This window comes from Heterodontus francisci, chromosome 4 (assembly GCF_036365525.1).
Source record: "Heterodontus francisci isolate sHetFra1 chromosome 4, sHetFra1.hap1, whole genome shotgun sequence".
NCBI lineage: Eukaryota > Metazoa > Chordata > Chondrichthyes > Heterodontiformes > Heterodontidae > Heterodontus > Heterodontus francisci.
In genome coordinates, this window is record NC_090374.1 from 178,954,956 (window position 1) to 178,975,507 (window position 20,552).

Below are 20,552 nucleotides of genomic sequence, written 5' to 3' on the forward strand. Positions count from 1 at the left end.
TAAGGTTAACTATGAGCTGCATTTAAATCTGGGATTTGGATAAATTAATGGAATGTGACATCAGAAACTAGTGTAAAGGTGTTGCAGGCAAGGATGAAGTACGGTAGATCAACTGAAATCCGATTTCAGAAAAATTCAGAGTCCAACAGGCCTTTGAAAGTGTGAGAAGTGATTTGGATATGTCTTGGATGTGTGATATTCTTGTAGGAATTGTCAGGCTGAAAGGATCTATAATATCCCGAATACTGTTAGTGGACAAGGAAGTTACTGGCAGAGATTTTGCAGTCAGCCACAAAGGACTGGTACTTGCCATTCATCGTGCATACGGCTGTTTATAGACTTTTTGCAGGGTTTTGAGCGGCAATTTACTGATCATACACAATGCCCTCCACAGGGGATCTGTGGTGTGCGTGAACAGTGTAAGCAGCAGCCTGGCTCCTCTATCAATCAGATCAAAGAATCCTTGTTGAGATACTCCATCTAAACTGGGAAGGATAAATTAGAATATTTGGTTAATCCATCCATCCAGCAAAATAACGTGAGCTGAAGAAAGATGGGATTAAGAGTGAGATGAAAGACAAAAAGTTGAATTTAATTTTTAAATCATCAATTAAATTCTGAAGGAATGAGACTTCATACTTATAAAATTTAATTTTTAGGGCCAGAGATGATTGGAAGTAATGAAGACTTATCACCCCTTTTAAATATTCATTACACTTGAATGCACTAGCCGTAACTCTCTTCTGGCCTGTTTAATATCTGTCAAGTGGGGAAGCACAGCAACTTCACACCCTTGCATGGATTTCAATGCCGATTTTAATCTGAGGTACATGAGGAGTGAAACTTGTGGAGCAGCAGGGCAAATCAGCCAGCAACTTCCAAATTTCCACTGTTACACTCACTGCAGCAAAATCCAGGCCAATGTTTTGGATCAACAGTTGGGGCAAATTAAGGATGTTTGCTATCATTTTACTTATTCAAACCTGCATTGGAAGCATTAATTCATGCACCAAAAATTGATTTTGGAGGAGTAAAAGATTTTAAACTGTCTCCAACTTGCTGATGAAAATTACCTTGTAGCAACACCTGAAGCAGGTTTACAGAGATTGACTAATGAGTTGCATGAGAGTAGAAAATTTGGGTTACATCAATCTAAAGAAAGCAAAGATCATGTAATTTGGGAAGATATGCACATTAGTGGGGATGCAATAGAACAGGTAGAATGTTTGTATATCTTGGTAGATTAGTGGCAGAAATGGGAAGATGTGAAAAGGATTAGATGTACTGCTTTTGGAAGATTAAGCAGGTTATGGAGATTTTTTTGTAAATACTGAGTTTATGAAGCCACAGTTATCCTTTTATACTGGAGTGTTGGAACATGATGAGCAAAAGACGCTAACAGCGGAGCGCGGTTGGTTGGGAGGAATACTAGGAGTATACAAGATGCAAAGAATCAAGAATGGTATAATAACATGGCTTGAATATGAAACAAGCTTATACTGAAAGTACCAAGATGGACGACTGCAACGGTTTGGTGTCTCAAGAATGGAAATGGATAGAATGCCTTTCATGACCCTATATGCAGACATACATGGAGCAAGTAAACAGTGGAAGCACTGGGTAGACAATGTTAAGCGACTTGTCACAGGATACAGTTGACTGAAGCACTACAGAGCTGACAACAATGGAGTGGATTCATTTGATGTCATTGTCACTGCTGAACTGACAGCCAGGAATTTTAGTAGTAGTTGTATTCTGTCAAGTGGAGGTTGATATTGAAATCAGCTGGACTGGTGCCAAGAGACAGGACAATTTGTGCTGCTTATTTTGTTTACTCTTATTTTGTGTTGTGTTCCCATTTCAGAGTTTTTTTTTTTGTTTTTATCTGATCTCTGTACTGGGTATTACACCATATGTTCATGTGACAATCCAGGTATTTCCTTCCCAACAGATTTTCTGCACTGTTCAAACATGCTTCCTAGCAATGAGTGGGAACATGGTCATTTTGAGGTGTGGGTGTTTTAGTTGCACTATATTTTTGCCCAACGATGAAAAAAATTCTTTGGTCTGTACCGCCTTTTTGCAACTTCCTCCTTTTTTTTCTGAAATACTAACTGTCTGGCATCCATGAGCACTGTCAATCTTCCAATATCGTGCTTATCTTGATTTTCTTAGTTTGTGAACTTGAGTGCTGCATGTAACCTCCATCTTAACACCATAAATTGAATAAGGTATTTGTTTCACTTCCACATTTGCTAGTTTACAATTTTCTGTCTGTTCATGAAAATGGGTGAAAACTTTTGGGCAGGCAATGCAGAATTGGAAATTCCCAGCAATGCACTTTCTATTTATTAACCCAGTATGAATTTTTAAGCTGAACTGTAATAGCAGAACAAAGACTTTAGGATTAATGTATAAATAGATTGCTGTTGGGTTACTCATTGTTTAGATTCATACAGGAGCCATTCCCACTGTCAACCTTTGCAGAAAGACCTAGCTGTACCTTGCATGTTGGGTTGTAGCTTTCAGACTTGTTTTTCCCCTTCAAGTTCTTGATCTGTTTTGGTCTCTTAATTTTTAAGTTCCATGTAGTTAGATGTTTTATTCATATGGTAATTTTCAATCTTTTTCGTGTCTTTTGAGGGTTTGATTTGTATGGAGTCAGTTGTTGTGACATGGTGCTCGTGGGCAAAAATGTTGACTTAATGCCCAAAACCAAAAAAAATTCCTGTTCTGTGATTTTGTTTTCTCCTTTTTGCAACTTCCCACTTTGAAATACTAACTCCTGCTGGTATCCATGAGCACTGGCCATTTAAGTCCTTATATTTTCTTGTTGCTAATATTTGCCTCAGTCAAAATTTTAAATGTCTCTTCTGTTTAAGTTACTAGATACCTTTTCATGGTAGAGTACGTCTATGAAAGATCCGCTTTCTCGCTCCAGCCATTGCTACTCTTGCCCATCTCATGACCGTGAACCTTAGGAGTGGCTTGTGCCCAACACTGCAGTTTTTCCACCTTTTTGCTTGGAGGCAGTTTGTGTTGAATTAATTTTAGGTTCAAGTCACTTTCAAATTTCAAATTTACTAATGACTGAGATAGTAGTAATTAAAAGTAGTTATGTGAAATTTCTGGGGGGGGTCATGAAGTTTTTTTCACTTAGTTTGGGGTGTGAATTAGTAAAATTCATGTGTAACTAAATATATTTGTATGGATGTTTCTGGTATTGATATCTTTGAGGAGTTGTATGCAGTTAACATGTTATGTTTACGGCCATAGAGCTTGTTTTTGAGTACTCTGCTGTTCTGCCAACAGTATATTGGGAGCATCTGTTCTCTGTGACAGAGCCACAAACAGCATTCGAGGTGGTAGGGAGCTGGTAACTCTTGCTTCAAGGAAATGAAATGAGTGAACAAAAAAACTTGCTGTTGCGTTGCACTTTGTTAGATCTCCCAGAACATGCCTGTGCTTCACAAATAATCTGTTTTGAAATGCATTGATTATGTAGGAAAGCATGGCAAGATAATAACATAGCACCCATTTTGTGACCAGGCACACTGCACAAACAAAATAAAAGCAAAATACTGCAGATGCTGGAAATCTGAAATAGGAAAACAGTGCTGGAAATGAACATGTCTGGCAGCATCTGTGGAGAGAGAAATCGTTAACGTTTCAGGTTGATTACCTTTAAACCTGAAATATTCTCGCTCTCCACAGATGCTGCCAGACCTGCTGTTCATTTCCAGCACTTCGTTTTTTTGCTGCAAAGAACATGTGATTAATGACCAGTTAATCTCTCTTGTTTTTGGTTGAAGAATATTCATCAGGGCACCAGGTGAAACACTGTTCTTCAAACCATACTTTGCTATCTCTAAGGTTGACCTGCATAGGCAGATAGAAAATGTTAAGCCCATATACAATCAAGGATGGGCACCTCCAACAGCACAGTATTTCAGTAATTCTTGTTAAGTCGTTTACTATCATGTTGAATAAACTTTGCAGCCTGCGATGACTATCGTGAAATTGGCTGTTTTTATAAATTGGCATAGCCTATTGTGATCTAGCTGCTTTTGAGCTGAAGGCAGAGTGTCTGGCGCTGAGAAACAGGAGAACATTAGTTTCTTGCCCATTTTTTAAATTCAACATTTTTGCTTTTGTCAATCAAGATCTGAATTGACTTATTTTGCTGTTAAGTCGTAACTTTAAAGACAGTCTTATTTATCGCCCCTTGTTTTGGGTTTACTGGGATACACTCGCAGAGTGAGTTGAGTGTTTGTTTTTGAAGTTGTTTGCTGTGGATTCTTGCTGAATGCCCTATTAACTCCTACAGGAGTAACATCTGTATGTTGTATTTGGGAATTGCTATGAAATGAATTTGCAAATGAGCACAGAGATGACAAATTTGACTAGCTCATTTCAAGTTCATGCATGACATTCTTTAAAATCTTGGCATGTTGTCACTGTATATGTGCATTTTAGTTATTAGGGCTATCCATAACCCTTACTATTGCTGCTCATCCTAGATCTCCATATTGGTTGGCTCTTGCCTGTCACATTGTACCCAAGAGTTGGGGCCTGCCACAAGCACCCACATGCACGTGTTTTGCACCGTGTACAATGCTGTCCTGTGGTTGGCTTTTGTTTTTCCAATCTTCTATCCTACATGCAGACCCAACATTTAAATTAAGCGTGAGTATGTTATGTATGTCTTGTCTTCTAGTTTGGTATAGGATAAATCGCATCCTGTTGATTTTTTGGGGGTTGGAGTGTGTGTAAATAAATTGGTAGGGGTTGTGCACAAGTGTAACATTTATATTTTAAAAAAAAAACTGCATCCACCTCCTTCAGAGCCATATGGGGTATTCCCAATCTCCCAATTTGCAATATGATCAAAAGGCAACCACTTAATACATATATTTCTTTCCCCCCCCCCCCCCCCTCCCCTTTCCCACCCAGTGCCCCAAATCCAGATCACCTGTTGAGCAATCTGGGCTGACTACATTTACATTTCCCTCCCTTTTCACCCCTCTCCCCTTTGGCTCCCCCTCTGATTGAAATGGCAACTGACATCTGCTTGATATCCAGTAGTGGTGTGTTTTGAGTGCTGTGTTTTGATCTCACCAAAGCCTTTGACCTCGTCAGCAGACGTGGTCTCTTCAGACTACTAGAAAAGATCGGATGTCCACCAAAGCTACTAAGTATCATCACCTCATTCCATGACAATATGAAAGGCACAATTCAACATGGTGGCTCCTCATCAGAGCCCTTTCCTATCCTGAGTGGTGTGAAACAGGGCTGTGTTCTCGCACCCACACTTTTTGGGATTTTCTTCTCCCTGCTGCTTTCACATGCGTTCAAATCCTCTGAAGAAGGAATTTTCCTCCACACAAGATCAGGGGGCAGGTTGTTCAACCTTGCCCGTCTAAGAGCGAAGTCCAAAGTACGGAAAGTCCTCATCAGAGAACTCCTCTTTGCTGACGATGCTGCTTTAACATCTCACACTGAAGAATGCCTGCAGAGTCTCATCGACAGGTTTGCGTCTGCTTGCAATGAATTTGGCCTAACCATCAGCCTCAAGAAAACGAACATCATGGGGCAGGATGTCAGAAATGCTCCATCCATCAATATTGGCGACCACGCTCTGGAAGTGGTTCAAGAGTTCACCTACCTAGGCTCAACTATCACCAGTAACCTGTCTCTAGATGCAGAAATCAACAAGCGCATGGGTAAGGCTTCCACTGCTATGTTCAGACTGGCCAAGAGAGTGTGGGAAAATGGCGCACTGACACGGAACACAAAAGTCCGAGTGTATCAGGCCTGTGTCCTCAGTACCTTGCTCTACGGCAGCGAGGCCTGGACAACGTATGCCAGCCAAGAGCGACGTCTCAATTCATTCCATCTTCGCTGCCTTCGGAGAATACTTGGCATCAGGTGGCAGGACTATATCTCCAACACAGAAGTCCTTGAAGCGGCCAACATCCCCAGCTTATACACACTACTGAGTCAGCGGCGCTTGAGATGGCTTGGCCATGTGAGCCGCATGGAAGATGGCAGGATCCCCAAAGACACATTGTACAGCGAGCTCGCCACTGGTATCAGACCCACCGGCCGTCCATGTCTCCGTTATAAAGACGTCTGCAAACGCGACATGAAATCGTGTGACATTGATCACAAGTCGTGGGAGTCAGTTGCCAGCATTCGCCAGAGCTGGCGGGCAGCCATAAAGACAGGGCTAAATTGTGGCGAGTCGAAGAGACTTAGTAGTTGGCAGGAAAAAAGACAGAGGCGCAAGGGGAGAGCCAACTGTGCAACAGCCCCAACAAACAAATTTCTCTGCAGCACCTGTGGAAGAGCCTGTCACTCCAGAATTGGCCTTTATAGCCACTCCAGGCGCTGCTTCACAAACCACTGACCACCTCCAGGCGCGTATCCATTGTCTCTCGAGATAAGGAGGCCCAAAAGTAGTGGTGAATCATGGCTGTGGACTGCTGTTCATTTGCTCCCACCTGCAGCAGGGGAAATTTGATGCATTCTGGTTACCTCCCTTGCATTCTCACTTAATGCCAAACTGATGCTTTTCAGAAGTATCGAAGTTTTTGATGTAGGAACGTTCGTGGAATATTGGCTGATTTATAAGCATTATGGCAAGATCCCCAAAGACACATTGTACAGCGAGCTCGCCACTGGTATCAGACCCATCGGCCGTCCATGTCTCCGCTTTAAAGACGTCTGCAAACATGACCTGAAATCCTGTGACATTGATCACAAGTCGTGGGAGTCAGTTGCCAGCGCTCGCCAGAGCTGGCGGACAGCCATAAAGGCGGGGCTAAAGTGTGGCGAGTCGAAGAGACTTAGCAATTGGCAGGAAAAAAGACAGAGGCGCAAGGGAAGAGCCAACTGTGTAACAGCCCTGACAATCAAATTTTTCTGCAGCACCTGTGGAAGAGCCTGTCACTCTAGAATTGCCCTTTACAGCCACTCCAGGCGCTTAACCATTGTCTCTCGAGATAAGGAGGCCAAAGAGATAAGCATTCAGTATTCAATGTAGCTGACTGTAAGACATGTACCTTCAAACCAGCATACTTATACTTGGGCATGCTAGAAGACACAAGTACGAAAGGGTTAAAATGTTGAGTGCTTGTTTCACTGTGAAGTTATGTAGAAAGGTGCTCTTGTTATCGAAAGCATGAGAGTTAAAGAACTGCCTGTTTGTTCAGATTTGAGACTGGGAGATGCCCATACGTTGGATGCTAACCCATTGATGTGTAATTGAAGTTGGTCTGGTGACTTTGGGGGTAGTGAGAATAATCGGGTTGAGAAATTGGAGAAGAGTGGAAGGTGAGATCATTATCTGTCAATCAAGGGAAGTATTGTTGAATACCATTATTCACTTCTGTACATCAAAGATATAAAGTTATACATGTGAACAAGAATGTTTACTTTCTAAAGTAATCAGTCTTGTAGCTCAAAAACATAAAGTGGCGGACTGTATTGAGGATTTGGAATCCAAGGGTTTGATCAACTTGAATGATGAGCTGTCCCCAACTATCAGGTGTGATTGTATTTTAGGTCTATGCATGCTTTACCTCAATGTTTCAAGAACATTATTAATTTTTGAGGAACAGTTAGAACATGTAATTGTCAACAAATTGTTTACAATTTTCTGCCTCCTCTTTGCATTTTAGACTGAGAGGGAGTAAATATTTTGCGGTTAGTAAGCTGACGAGGGATGCCTTTATACATCCAACCCATATCACAAGGTTTCCTCCAGATCCCTGAGCTCTTATTTTGGCTGCTAATCTCTTGTGTGGAACCTATCAAATACCTTCTGGAAGTCTCCACACAGCCAACGACCATAGACACACCCTTATTTGGCATGTTGGAGAACACTCAGGAAAAGAAAATCAACCGGTTTCATAATTTGACCTCTTTGGCCTCCTTGTCTCGAGACAATGGGTAAGTGCCTAGAGGTGGTCAGTGGTTTGTGGAGCAGCACCTGGAGTGGCTATAAAGGCCATTTCTAGAGTGACAGACTCTTCCACAGGTGCTGCAGATAAAATTGGTTGTCCGTGCTGTTACACAGTTGGCTGTCCTTGCACTTCTGTCTTTTTGACCTACCTTTCACAAATTCGCACAAACTGTCTTTGACCGACCATACTCATTTCAAGTACTCGGTTGCTCTGCCTCTAGTAACTTCCCCACAGCTGATAAACTGATCAGTCAGCACTTTACTGGTTCCTCCCTGCCTGCTTTGTTTAAATAATGGAATGGCATTTGCAATTTTCCAATCCAGAAGTGCAATTCCTGAATCAAGACAGCTTTGGAAAGTTAACACACTTGTAATTTCCCCACCTTTTTTTTAAAAATACCAGTTGTGCTCCACTCCTTGACTGATGGTCAGACTATGCTGAGCGACACAAATATGTTCTCTGTCAGCTGTGGCTCAGTGGATAGTACTCTCACCTGTGTTAGGAGTTCAAGTCCCAATTCAGAGATTTGAACATGTAATCTAGGCTTCAGTGCAGTACTGCGCTTTCGGATGAGATGTTAAATCAAGGCCCTGTCTTCCCTTTTAGGTGGGTGTAATTGATCCCAAGGTACGATTTCAATGAGCAGGGCAGTTCTCCCCACTGTAAACTAAGACTTAAAAAATAAATAAATCTGATATCGCATTGCTGTTTGTAGGAGTTTGCTGTGTGCAAATTCTCTGCTGCATTTCTGACATTACAAGAGTGACTACACTTCAAAAAGTACTTTAACTCTAACTCTAAAGTGATTTGGGATGTCCTGGGGTCATGAAAGGTGCTATATAAATGCAAGTGTTTTCTGCTTTTACTTGTAAGCAGTGCCATTGGAGATCAGCTAGACTCATCAATTCCTTGATCAGTGCTTCGATATCCTTAGGCTTCAAGTGAAACAAATAATCTAAGTTTTTGATAAAGCAAGCCTTAGAATTGAGTTGCCAGATTATGCTTTCCTGTTCAGCTGGATGTCCATTGTGTCATGATCTGCTAAGGTAAAAGGCAAAACCAATCTCGTGCTTATGAAGTAAACTTTTTTTTTAGGATCAAATGTTGCCCAATGGGACACCAGTGGAGACGTCAAGTCCTGCTTCTTCCTCATCTCTCCTTAATAGACTACAACTGGATGATGAGCTGGATGGCGAAACCAGAGATCTCTTTGTTACAGTTGATGACCCAAAGAAACATGTGTCTGCGATGGAGACGTACATTACATACAGAGTCAACACAAAAGTATGAGCAAAATTGAATCTTAATGTCTTACAATACTTCTGTTTCAAAAAGTGTATAATCTTGATTTATTTTTAAGGTAATGTCAGAATTCCCTAGGTGTTGCTCACGGTGAGTCGGAGGTCTTTTATGATGTGGGTAGTGTGAGTATGGACAGGATATGGGGCGGGTGGCAGGAGTACAGGAGTGGTAAGAGATTAGCCAGTGGGTAGGGGGGATGGGATGGTTACTCTTTATGGATGGGACTGGAATTAGGAAGTTTTGAAAAGGTCTTTCCAGCCCTGAGCCATTTATAAAAACACGCATGCACCTCCCAGTACATACATGTACTGATGCTGGCAGTCCCAGCTCAACCGGTTCTGTACTTGAGCCCTGCCTGGCTGAGAGAATTTCCAGCCTTGAGTGAGAGCTGGCTTTATTCTGGTTAAGTGCTGAAAGGGCTGTTTGCGTACCCTTGGTTGGCTGCTGCTGTGGAGCACAGCGCCACCTGCTGTGGAGCAGGAACTAAGATGACTCGATTGGATCATAGGATCAAAGGAAATGGGATCAGGAGTAGGACATTCGGCCTGTCGAGCCTGCTCTGCCGTTCAAACAAATCATGGCTGATCATCTACCTCTACACTATTTATTTACTTTTCCCCACTATACCTGTATCCATTGATGTCATTAGTATACAGAAATCTATCGATTTTCTGTCTTGAATATGCTCAATGATTGAGATTCCACAGCCCTCTGGTAGAGAATGCCACAGATTTCACCACCCTCTGAGTAAAGAAATTCCTCCTCATCTCAGTCTTAAATGGCTTGCCCCTTATTCTGAGACTGTCCCCTGGGTCTAGACTCACCAGCTAAAGGAAACATCCTATCCACATCTACCCTGACATGTCCTGTAAGAATTTTGAGTTTCAATGACATCACCCCTCATTCGTGGAAATGCAAAAGAATACAGGCTCAGTTTCTGCAATCTCTCCTCATAAGACAATACCACCATCCCAGAGATTAGTCTGGTGAGCCTCCATTGCACTCCATCTATGACCAGTATACCCTTCCTTGATGAGGAGACCAAAACGTTACACAATACTCCAGGTGTTGCTTCACCAAGGCTTGATAGAATTGCAGCAAGACATCTTTTCTCCTTTATTCTAATCCCCTTGCGATGAAGGCCAACATATTTGCCTTCCTAATTGTTTATTGCACCTGCATACTAGCGCTTCCTGACTCCTGAACAAGGACACTCTGGTCCCGTTGGACATTAACACTTCCCAACCCCTCTCCATTTAAAAAATACTGTGCCTTTCTGTTTTCCTGCCAAAGTGGATTCTTAAGGGGGAGGGGGAGCAGCCAGAGGTCGTGGTACATATCAGCACCAATGACATAGCTAGGAAAAGGGATGAGGACCTGAAAAGTGAATATAGGGAGTTAGGTTGGAAGCTGATAGGCAGGATGAGCAGAGTAGTAATCTCAGGATTGTTACCAGTGCCACGTGCTAGTGAGGCTAGAAACCGGGAGCGAGTGCAGCTGAACACGTGGCTACAGAACTGGTGTAGGAGGGATTCAGATATGTGGATCATTGGGATACCTTCTGGGGAAGGTGGGAACTGTACAAGAAGGACGGGTTGCATCTGAACTGGAGGGGCACCAATATCCTGGGCGGGAGGTTTGCTAGAGCTTTTCGGGAGGGTTTAAACTAGTTTGGCTGGGGGATGGGAACCGGAGCCACGGATCAGTGGATGGGGTAGCTGTTGAACAGGCAGATACCGAGTGCAGAGAGTCTGTGAGGAAGGTTAGACAGTTGACCGGGCAAAGTTGCAGCCAGTATGATGGGTTGAAGTGAGTCTATTTTAACGCAAGAAGTGTCAGGAATAAGGGTGATGAACGTAGAGCATGGATCAGTACTTGGAGCTACGATGTTGTGGCCATTACGGAGACGTGGATAACACAGGGGCAGGAATGGGTGTTGGATGTTCCGGGGTTTAGATGTTTCAAAAGGAATAGGGAGGGAGGTAAAAGAGGTGGGGGAGTGGCATTGTTAATCAGGGATAGTATCACAGCTGCAGAAAGGGAGGTCGTCGAGGAGGGTTTGTCTACTGAGTCATTATGGGTGGAAGTCAGAAACAGGAAAGGAGCAGTCACTTTGGGAGTTTTCTATAGACACCCCCAATAGCAACAGAGACACGGGGGAACAGATTGGGAGGCAGATTTTGGAAAGGTGCAGAAGTAACAGGGTTGTTGTCATGGGTGACTTCAACTTCCCTAATATTGATTGGAACCTCCTTAGTGAAAATTGTTTGGATGGAGCAGTTTTTGTCAGGTGTGTCCAGGAAGGTTTCCTGACTCGATATGTAGATAGTCTCCCCTCTAGTCAGCCTATGTTGGACTTGGTGCTTGGCAACGAACCAGGCCAGGTGGCAGATCTCAGTGGGAGAGCATTTCGGTGATGGTGATCACAACTCCCTGACCTTTACTATAGTCATGGAGAGGGACAGGAGCAGACGGGATGGGAAAATATTTAATTGGGGGAGGGGGAATTACAATGCTATTGGGCAGGAACTGGGGAGCATAAATTGGGAACAGATGTTCTCATGGAAATGCACGACAGAAATGTGGAGGTTGTTTAGGGAGCACTTGCTGCGACTGCTGGATAGGTTTGTCCTGATGAGGCAGGGAAGGGATGGTAGGGTGAAGGAACCTTGGATGACAAGAGATGCGGAACAGCTAGTCAAGAGGAAGAAGGAAGCTTACTTGAGGTTGAGGAAGCGAGGATCAGACAGGGCTCCCGAGGGTTACTAGGTAGCCAGGAAGGAACTGAAGAATGGACTTAGAGCTAGAAGGGGACATGAAAAAGTCTTGGCGGGTAGGATTAAGGAAAATCCCAAGGCGTTCTATGCTTGTGAGGAACGAGAGGATGGCCAGAGTGAGGGTAGGGCCGATCAGGGATAGTGGAGGGAACTTGTGCCTGGAGTCAGAGGAGGTCGGGGGGGTCCTAAATGAATACTTTGCTTTAGTATTCACTAGTGAGAGGGAACTTGTCGTTTGTGAGGACAGCGTGGAACAGGCTGATATGTTCGAACAGGTTGAGGTTAAGAGGGAGGATGTGCTGGAAATTTTGAATGATATGAGGACAGATAAGTCCCTGGGGCCAGACGGGATATACCCAAGGATATTATGGGAAGCGAGGGAAGAGATTGCTGCGCCTTTGGCGATGTTCTTTGCGTCCTCACTGTCCACTGGAGTAGTACCGGATGATTGGAGGGTGGCAAATGTTGTTCCCTTGTTCAAGAAAGGGAATAGGGATAACCCTGGGAATTATAGACCAGTCAGTCTTAAGTTGGTAGTGGGCAAATTATTGGAGAGGATTCTGAGAGACAGGATTTATGATTATTTGGAAAAGCATGGTTTGATTAGAGACAGTCAGCATGGCTTTGTGAGGGGCAGGTCATACCTCACCAGCCTTATTGAATTCTTTGAAGATGTGACAGAACACATTGATGAAGGAAGAGCAGTGGATGTGGTGTATATGGATTTTAGCAAGGCGTTTGATAAGGTTCCCGATGGTAGGCTCATTCAGAAAGTAAGGAGGCATGGGATTCAGGGAAAGTTGGCTGTCTGGATCCAAAATTGGCTGGCCCATAGAAGTCAGAGGGTGGTAGTAGATGGAAAGTATTCAGCATGGAGCTCGGTGACCAGTGGTGTTCCACAAGGATCTGTTCTGGGACCTCTGCTCTTTGTGATTTTTATAAATGACTTGGATGAGGATGTGGAAGGCTGGGTTAGCAAGTTTGCCGATGACACGAAGGTTGCTGGAGTTGTGGATAGTGTGGAAGGCTGTTGTAGGTTGCAACAGGACATTGACAGGATGCAGAGCTGGGCTGAGAAGTGGCAGATGGAGTTCAACCTGGAAAAGTGAAGTGATTCATTTTGGAAGGTCGAATTTGAATGCGGAATACAGGCTTAAAGACAGGATTCTTGGTAGTGTGGAGGAACAGAGGGATCTTGGGGTCCATGTCCATAGATCGCTCAAAGTTGCCACCCAAGTTGATAGGGTTGTTAAGAAGGCGTATGGTGTGTTGGCTTTCATTAACAGGGGAATTGAGTTTAAGAGCTGCGAGGTTATGCTGCAGCTCTATAAGGCCCTGGTTCGACCACACTTGGAATATTGTGTTCAGTTCTGGTCGCCTCATTATAGGAAGGATGTGGAAGCTTTAGGGAAGGTGCAGAGGAGATTTACCAGGATGCTGCCTGGACTGGAGGGCATGTCCTACAAAGAAAGATTGAGGGAGCTAGGGCTTTTCTCATTGGAGCGTAGAAGGATGAGAGGTGACTTGATAGAGGGGTACAAGATGATGAGAGGCATAGATAGAGTGGATAGTCAGAGACTTTTTCCCAGGGTGGAAAGGGCTATCACCAGGCGGCATAATTTTAAGGTGATTGGAGGAAGGTTTCGGGGAGATGTCAGAGGTAGGTTCTTTACACAGAGAGTGGTGGGTGCGTGGAATGCGCTGCCAGCAGTGGTAGTAGAAACAGATACATTAGGGGCATTTAAGTGACTCTTGGATAGGTACATGGATGATAGTAGAATGAAGGGTAGGTCGTTAGTTTGATCTTAGAGTAGGTTAAAGGTTCGGCACAACATCGTGGGCCGAGGGGCCTGTACTGTTCTATGTTCACACTTATTCACATCACATTCCACCTGCCATGTTCTTGCCCATTCACTTCACCTGTCCAAGTCCCCTTGATGTATCCTTGCATCCTCCTCACAACTTGCATTCCCGCTTAGTTTTGTCATCAGCAAATTTGGAAATATTACATTTGGTCCCCACATTTATATAAATCATTAATATAGATTCTGAACAGTTGAGGCCCAAGCACTGATCCTTGTGGTACCCCACTAGTAACAGCCTGCCATCCTAAGAATGACCCATTTATTCCTACTCTCTGCTTTCTCTCTGTTGACCAATTTTCAATCCATTAGCAGTATATTACCCCCAATCTCATGTGCTCTAATTTTGTTTACTAACCTGTGTGGGACCTTTATCAAAAGCCTTCTGAAAATCCAATAACACCACATGCACTGGTTCTGATTTTTATGCTACAAGTAGCATCCTCAAAATTCCAACAGGTTTGTTGAGCATGATTTCCCTTTTCATAAATCCATGTTGACTCTGCCCAATGATATCATTATTTTCATGCTTTATAATATTCTAACATTTTCCCTACTAATGACATCAAACTAACAGGTCTGTAGTTCTCTTTTCTCTCTCTATCCTTAAATAGTAGGGTTACATTTGCTACTTTCCAGTCTGCAAGAACCCTTCAGGATCTTTAGAATTTTGAACGATAACCACCAGTGCATTCACTATCTATAGCCACCTCCTTCAGTACTCTGGAATGTAGCTCATCTGCTCCAGGGGCTTTATCAACTTGCAATCCAATTTAATTTTTGGAGTATTATCTCTTTAATGATACTAATTTCTTTCAGTTCCTCATTTTTACAAGTCCCTTGGTTCCCTAGTAGTTGAGAGATTTTCTGTGTCTTCCTCCATGAAGACAGACAAACTAATGGTTTAGTCTCTCTGCCGTTGCCTCGTTCTGCACCACAAACTCTCTCAGCTTGCAATGGAGCCACACTCTTCCTTGCTAATCTTTTTTTCCTTTTCACGTACCTAAATAAGCTTTTACAGTCTACCTTTTGTTTCTAGCTCGCTTGCATTCATATTCTCTTTTCCTTCCTTTATCAGTTTCTTGGTCCTCCTTTGTTGGATTCTAAATTGCTCCCAATCCTCAGGCTTAGCGCTTCTTCTGGCGACCTTATAAGCACTTCCTCTGACCTAATGCAGTCTTAAAACGTTTTTTTAGCCATGGTTGATTTCACCTTTCCTGTTGGGTTTTTATGTCTTGGAGGCATGTATGTTTGCTGTAAACAATGTAATATTACTTTAAATACTAGCCATTGCCTGTCCACCGTCAAATCTTTTAACATATTTTTTCAATCAACCATAGCTAACTTGCTGCTCTTCATAGTTTCTTTTGTTCAGATTTAAGACCCTATTTTCAGAATGAACTATGTCTCTTTCAAACTTAATGCAAAATTCGATCATATTGTGGTCACTATTTTCTAATGGCTCCTTTACAGCAAGGTTATTAATTAGCCCTTTTTCATTACATAATGCTAAATCCAAAATGGCCCAATCCCTAGTTGGTTCTTCAACATACTGCTCCAAAAACCCATCTCGCGCACACGCCAAGAATTCATCCTCCACAGCATTCGTGCTAATTAGGTTACCCAGTCTATGTAAATTTAAGATGACCATTATTACTGTATTGCCCATGCTACATGCAGCTCTAATTTCCTGATCTATACCATGCCCAACATTACCACTACAGTTTTGTGGTCAATAAATAACTTCCACCAATGTTTGCTGTTCCTTAGCTCCACCCAAACTGATTTCTACATCTCGCTCCTTCTATCTAAGATTCCCTCTCTCTAATGTACTGATCCCATCCCTTATTAGCAGTGCTACCCTGCCACCTTTTTCCCCCTCTTTCCTAAATGGCGAATATCCTTGACTATTCAGCTCCTAGTTCTGGCCATCCTATAACCACATCTATGCAATAGCAATTAAATCATACCCATTTATCTCTCTTTGTGCCTTCAAATCATCTACCTTGTTGCGAATGTTGCATGCATTCAGATAGTGTGCCCTTAACTTCAATCTTAACATTGTTTCTCATTCTGATCCTATTTGATTTTTGTTTTTGTTTCATCTGCCTTCCAATTTCACTTGCTACTTTTCTACTTTGTGTTAAAAGTTTAGTTTAGATTGGATATAATGGCAATTAGTTGAAGGGTGATGGGTAGCCATGATGGCAATAGCATTAAAGAGGAATGTTCATCCCTGCCAACACTGCCCCCTTTAATAAAAAAAAACAAACCTCCATGCCCTTCTGAATTTGTGGGGGGATGGGGCAATCGCTTGGGCCAATTTCACACAACTAAGGAAGATCTGGAAATGATCATTGGATGATTTCAACTATCCTTCCAGCCAGTATGCTGCAATGTCCTCCATCCCTTTCATTTCATTTGGCAATACATCCAAAGCCCTATTTGCTGTCTGTACCTAACACTACTTCGTGATTGGGGTGGTGAGGGTGTGTGGTCAGTCTCACGTACTGTGAGAAGCATGCCTTGAGTGGCCTGGTCCCATGTATGCAGTGGAAGACACAATCTCCCCAGTTGATTAGTGTGACCTGAAGTGCTATTTTCAAAAACTGTAGTAGTATTGGATTTTATCATGATGTATGTGATGGAGAATAGTATAAACTGCAGGTACCATAGTACATAACTGGTTTCTATGGTATTTTAGGCTGAAATTGTAGAAAGGTGAAAAGTCTGTACTGAAATCTTACTAATTCAAAATTCGTGGCACTTTTTTCTTTCAAAAATTAAGCTTGATTTACTGTGATGTTTTTTGTTTTTGAAGATAGTGACATGGGGGCGTGGTGGAAACTGATCTGAAAATTATCGATCCTAATTTTGACTGCAAACCTGCAAGGTTGAAGCACTTTGCTTTGAAGCCTTTTTGGTCCTAGCTAATGACAGATTTTTAAATTATCTGCAGATGTTTTCAAATTCCTCTCCTCCCTCTTGACACACAGTAAACTATAGCTGTATAATTCTCTTTGTCAATATGATGGCTTAAAGGAACAGAATGTGAAGTGCTATGATCCAAAATAATGCATCACTGTTTTTTCTTAGCAACTTATTTCTCAAATAAGGTAGTTTTAAATTATTTTTTCTAAATATTAGAATTGTACTTTCTGTTCTAGTTTCGATATGTCAAATTTATTTAAAGTGTCCTGAATGCTCTTCAGATGCATGTTCATATTCTGGTTACTAATGGCTTCAATTACTTTCAGACCACCAGAAATGAGTTTGATTTACCTGAATACATAGTACGACGTAGATACCAGGATTTTGATTGGTTGAGGACTAAACTGGAAGAATCACAGCCGACTCATCTTATTCCAGTAGGTTCCAGATAAATATGGTTTCCAGGTGCACGTGCTCCCAGGGATATTTGGGGCTTATACAGTATGTGGGCAGGAATCTTAATGCCGTATGCTCGCTCTGTTGCCCTATCTTCTACTGCCCCTTAAACAACCTGTCTAACCTATTCTTAAATGTTGACATAATCTCTGAAATTAGTAACTAGGTGGTGGGGGAATCTAAAGTTGCTCCCTGTGTGCATCCCTTGTAAGCCCCTTGCCTGAAGATGTTAACTGTTACTGAGGTATCCAGCAACAAGCCAGTAGGTTTCCTTTACCCTGTCCAAGTTGTTAAAATGTGAACATAAGACCATGCACATTAGCAAGCTATTGGAAACAGGGGGCATTAAGACCAAACCTGATCCATTTCTTACACCTGCGCCCACTTTTATACAGAAGATACATGACAACAAGCAAGCAGTCCTAGTCTTTTCTACTGTGCCCATTTTATTTGCGTTCCCTTTTCTCCCCCCTCAGGCCCACAGAGATGAGTTGCAATTGCCCTATCTGCTGATTTGACTGAGATGTACTTAGGATAGTAATTCTACATGGACCCTTTTGATCTGTGACTTGGAATGACGCGAGCAGTGCTTTACTCAATAGGGAGTTGGAAGAGGGAGATGTGGCTATCTTGTTCGCAGGAAGGTTAGGAGTTGTGTTTTAACCATGGTTTATGCATGGTAGTGTAAAGTTAATAATGGAGCAGCTCAAAACTTTTAAAGACAGTGTTCTGCAACTGTATGAATGGAAACCCAAGGTAAGCATTTTCTTAATAAAACAGCACAAACTGCCCTTTGGTTGAATGTTAAACTTGGCACAGAATGAGAGTCAAGGTAGTCCTTAAAATATGTTGCTGTCCTTTTAAAAAGGGAAAATATTTATATAATATACGCCCATGTACAGAAAGCCAAAGTATGTGCTTTGTGGCAGACATTTCTTTTTCCATTTTTGTCAATATTTCTGTCCTTAATTACTTTTCCGTACCCATTTTAAATTGTTTTTGTTAATAAACCCAACTGTGGCGGCAATGAAATGAGAGCATTAATTATTTTCTTTAATAATCCATGCTTGCCTAAAAATGATCTAGGATCTACTATATTGTATGTGTAAGAAAACTTTTGGAATGAGTGGGGAGGGGTGTTGTGGGGTGGGGGTGCAATGTTTTCCTTGGTGAGACCTGCCAATGCTGGAGAAATAGTTTCTCACATTAAATAGCATAGCCAAGGATTGAACACCCTTCTATACATGAGAGACACACTTCATTTTTTCACTCAATGCATCTTTGTAGATATATTGCCACTTCAGTTTTAAATTGTGGCAGTTTTGTGATTTGTGCCTACTAGAACTGGATTGAGCATGTTTAAGCCCTTTCACATAGGAACTGTACAAATATCAAGACACATTCATCCCTGGAGTTTGAGCTGGATTTAAACATGGGCCCTATTGGTCAAAGCAAATTGTGCTAATCTGCTGTGTAGTGTAAGGTTCTCTTTTAAATTTCTCAGTTTACAAGTATTCTAGAATTTTAAAAGTATCTGCCTGCTTCCCTCTACAGTCCTGAGGGGCTGAATTGTACTTTTAAGTATGAGACACTTTGTCAGCCTTTACTTCATTGTCCATTTTTCAATCCACATTATTAAACATTGTCTTAAACAGAGTGGAAATTGATTTGCTAGGTGTAGCAAATTGGCATGTGGTGATATTCTTTTCCATTAAATGATTCATGATTTATTGCTTGGTCCTTCAGGATTAGATAAGGCAACGTGCACTGAATTCAGTTGTCCCTGCTGCTATTTAGGGGCATAAAGCTAATAGCATCAGTAAATCCTTTTTATAGTTCTTCTACAAAGTTGTAGAGGATCATATTTGAAATGTCAGTGTAAAAGTTATGTTTAAAAGGTCATTGTCATCCAATGCTAGAATTGCTGGGAGTATGATTACTCTTTGTTTCAATATAGCTTACTGTTGGCTCAAATTAGTTTAGGAGGCAATCTTTCTGGCAGTCTCTATAATCTATTACTACAGAAGGATTACAGTTAAGATACTGGATTTTTATCATTTCTGCAAGTTACAGATGTAAACCGTGGCGCGGAGTCAACTCCCCCTTGGCCCCTTTATTCCCTTCACCCACTTGATCCTGGCCGTCACGTGACTAAGTCCTCTTCATTCAGGCTGGGTGTTTGGGATATCGGGGTTACAGGAGAGTACCCTCCACCTAATCCCCTGGCTACGGTTAATGGCTTAGTACAAAGAGAAGGAAACTCAGTCCTTTCTTTAACTATCAATTTACTTTATTCACGTCGTCGTACAATGTAAGAATAAGGCTTATACACTTGGTTAGACAAAAGTGTGCAGCTCAAACTGGGTTATACAGTTAATAACAAAGCTAGTTAGAATTGATAAGCACACCACTAGGTTCCTCTGACCTAGTCACAGAAAACAAAGGATAATACCCAAAAAAGGGGAGAGCTGACGCTGGCCAGGCGTTCTGTTCTCTCTCTCGTTTTTACATCGTCACCGCGTTGCTCACGCAAGGTCTTCCACTTCCGCGATGGTTGGTGTCCAGAGTTTCTCGCTGGCTCTATGCCTGAGATTCTCCATACTTATTCTCTTTCTTATCTCTTCAAACTGTGCTGTTTCTTTCCGGTTGGTTTAGGCCTGCTCACCTCATTTGTATCTTCTCCTTATTGGCCCAGGCCCACAGACCCCGGTATCAGTGTCCAAATAAGGCTCTATTCCTGTGATCTCTCCCTTGTCTGTCTCTCAAATTAATTAGTTCAAACTGGTTTTTACCAGCACAGGCCAGTATCTGAGCTCAGGTTACTTTAGTACACACACACTGTTGGATTGTTTAACAGATTCTGTACTTCTTGCAGCCCTTGGCCAACACACATGAGATATTTACACAAAGTGCAAGCTTAGCAGCAGCTGGGAAATCAGTTAGCTGGCTGGTGCTGGACAAAGTCTGTTAATTAGCCAAATATTTTGCTTCAAAAATAAATGAGTAGAATTTGTTCTCCTTTCCACCCTTTCAAGTAGAAGCAGATAGTCCATTTGTCTAGTTCAAGGATTTGCACGAACTTCGTCTCATAGGGGGAACATAACACCAAGATGGGTGACTGACATCCTCCCAAACTGTTGCTTATGCCCTGGTGCAATAACACTCCACCATTTCACTTACTCACTCTCTATCACACCACCACAACTTCTCCAACCAAGTCAGTTTATAAAAAAAAAAATCTAGCTTGGATGTAATAG

The 20,552-nt window shown here is 42.2% G+C and overlaps 1 protein-coding gene across 1 annotated transcript in view; it reads left to right on the forward strand.

Moving 5' to 3' along the window:
• The window catches only part of snx30 (sorting nexin family member 30), an 82,090-nt gene that overhangs the window by 19,917 nt on the left and 41,621 nt on the right, over window positions 1-20,552 (forward strand). The window contains exons 2-3 of the mRNA XM_068030673.1: window positions 9,063-9,251; window positions 17,166-17,276. Of these exons, the coding sequence (XP_067886774.1) occupies window positions 9,063-9,251; window positions 17,166-17,276 (300 nt within the window). The remainder of the gene's footprint in view (window positions 1-9,062; window positions 9,252-17,165; window positions 17,277-20,552) is intronic.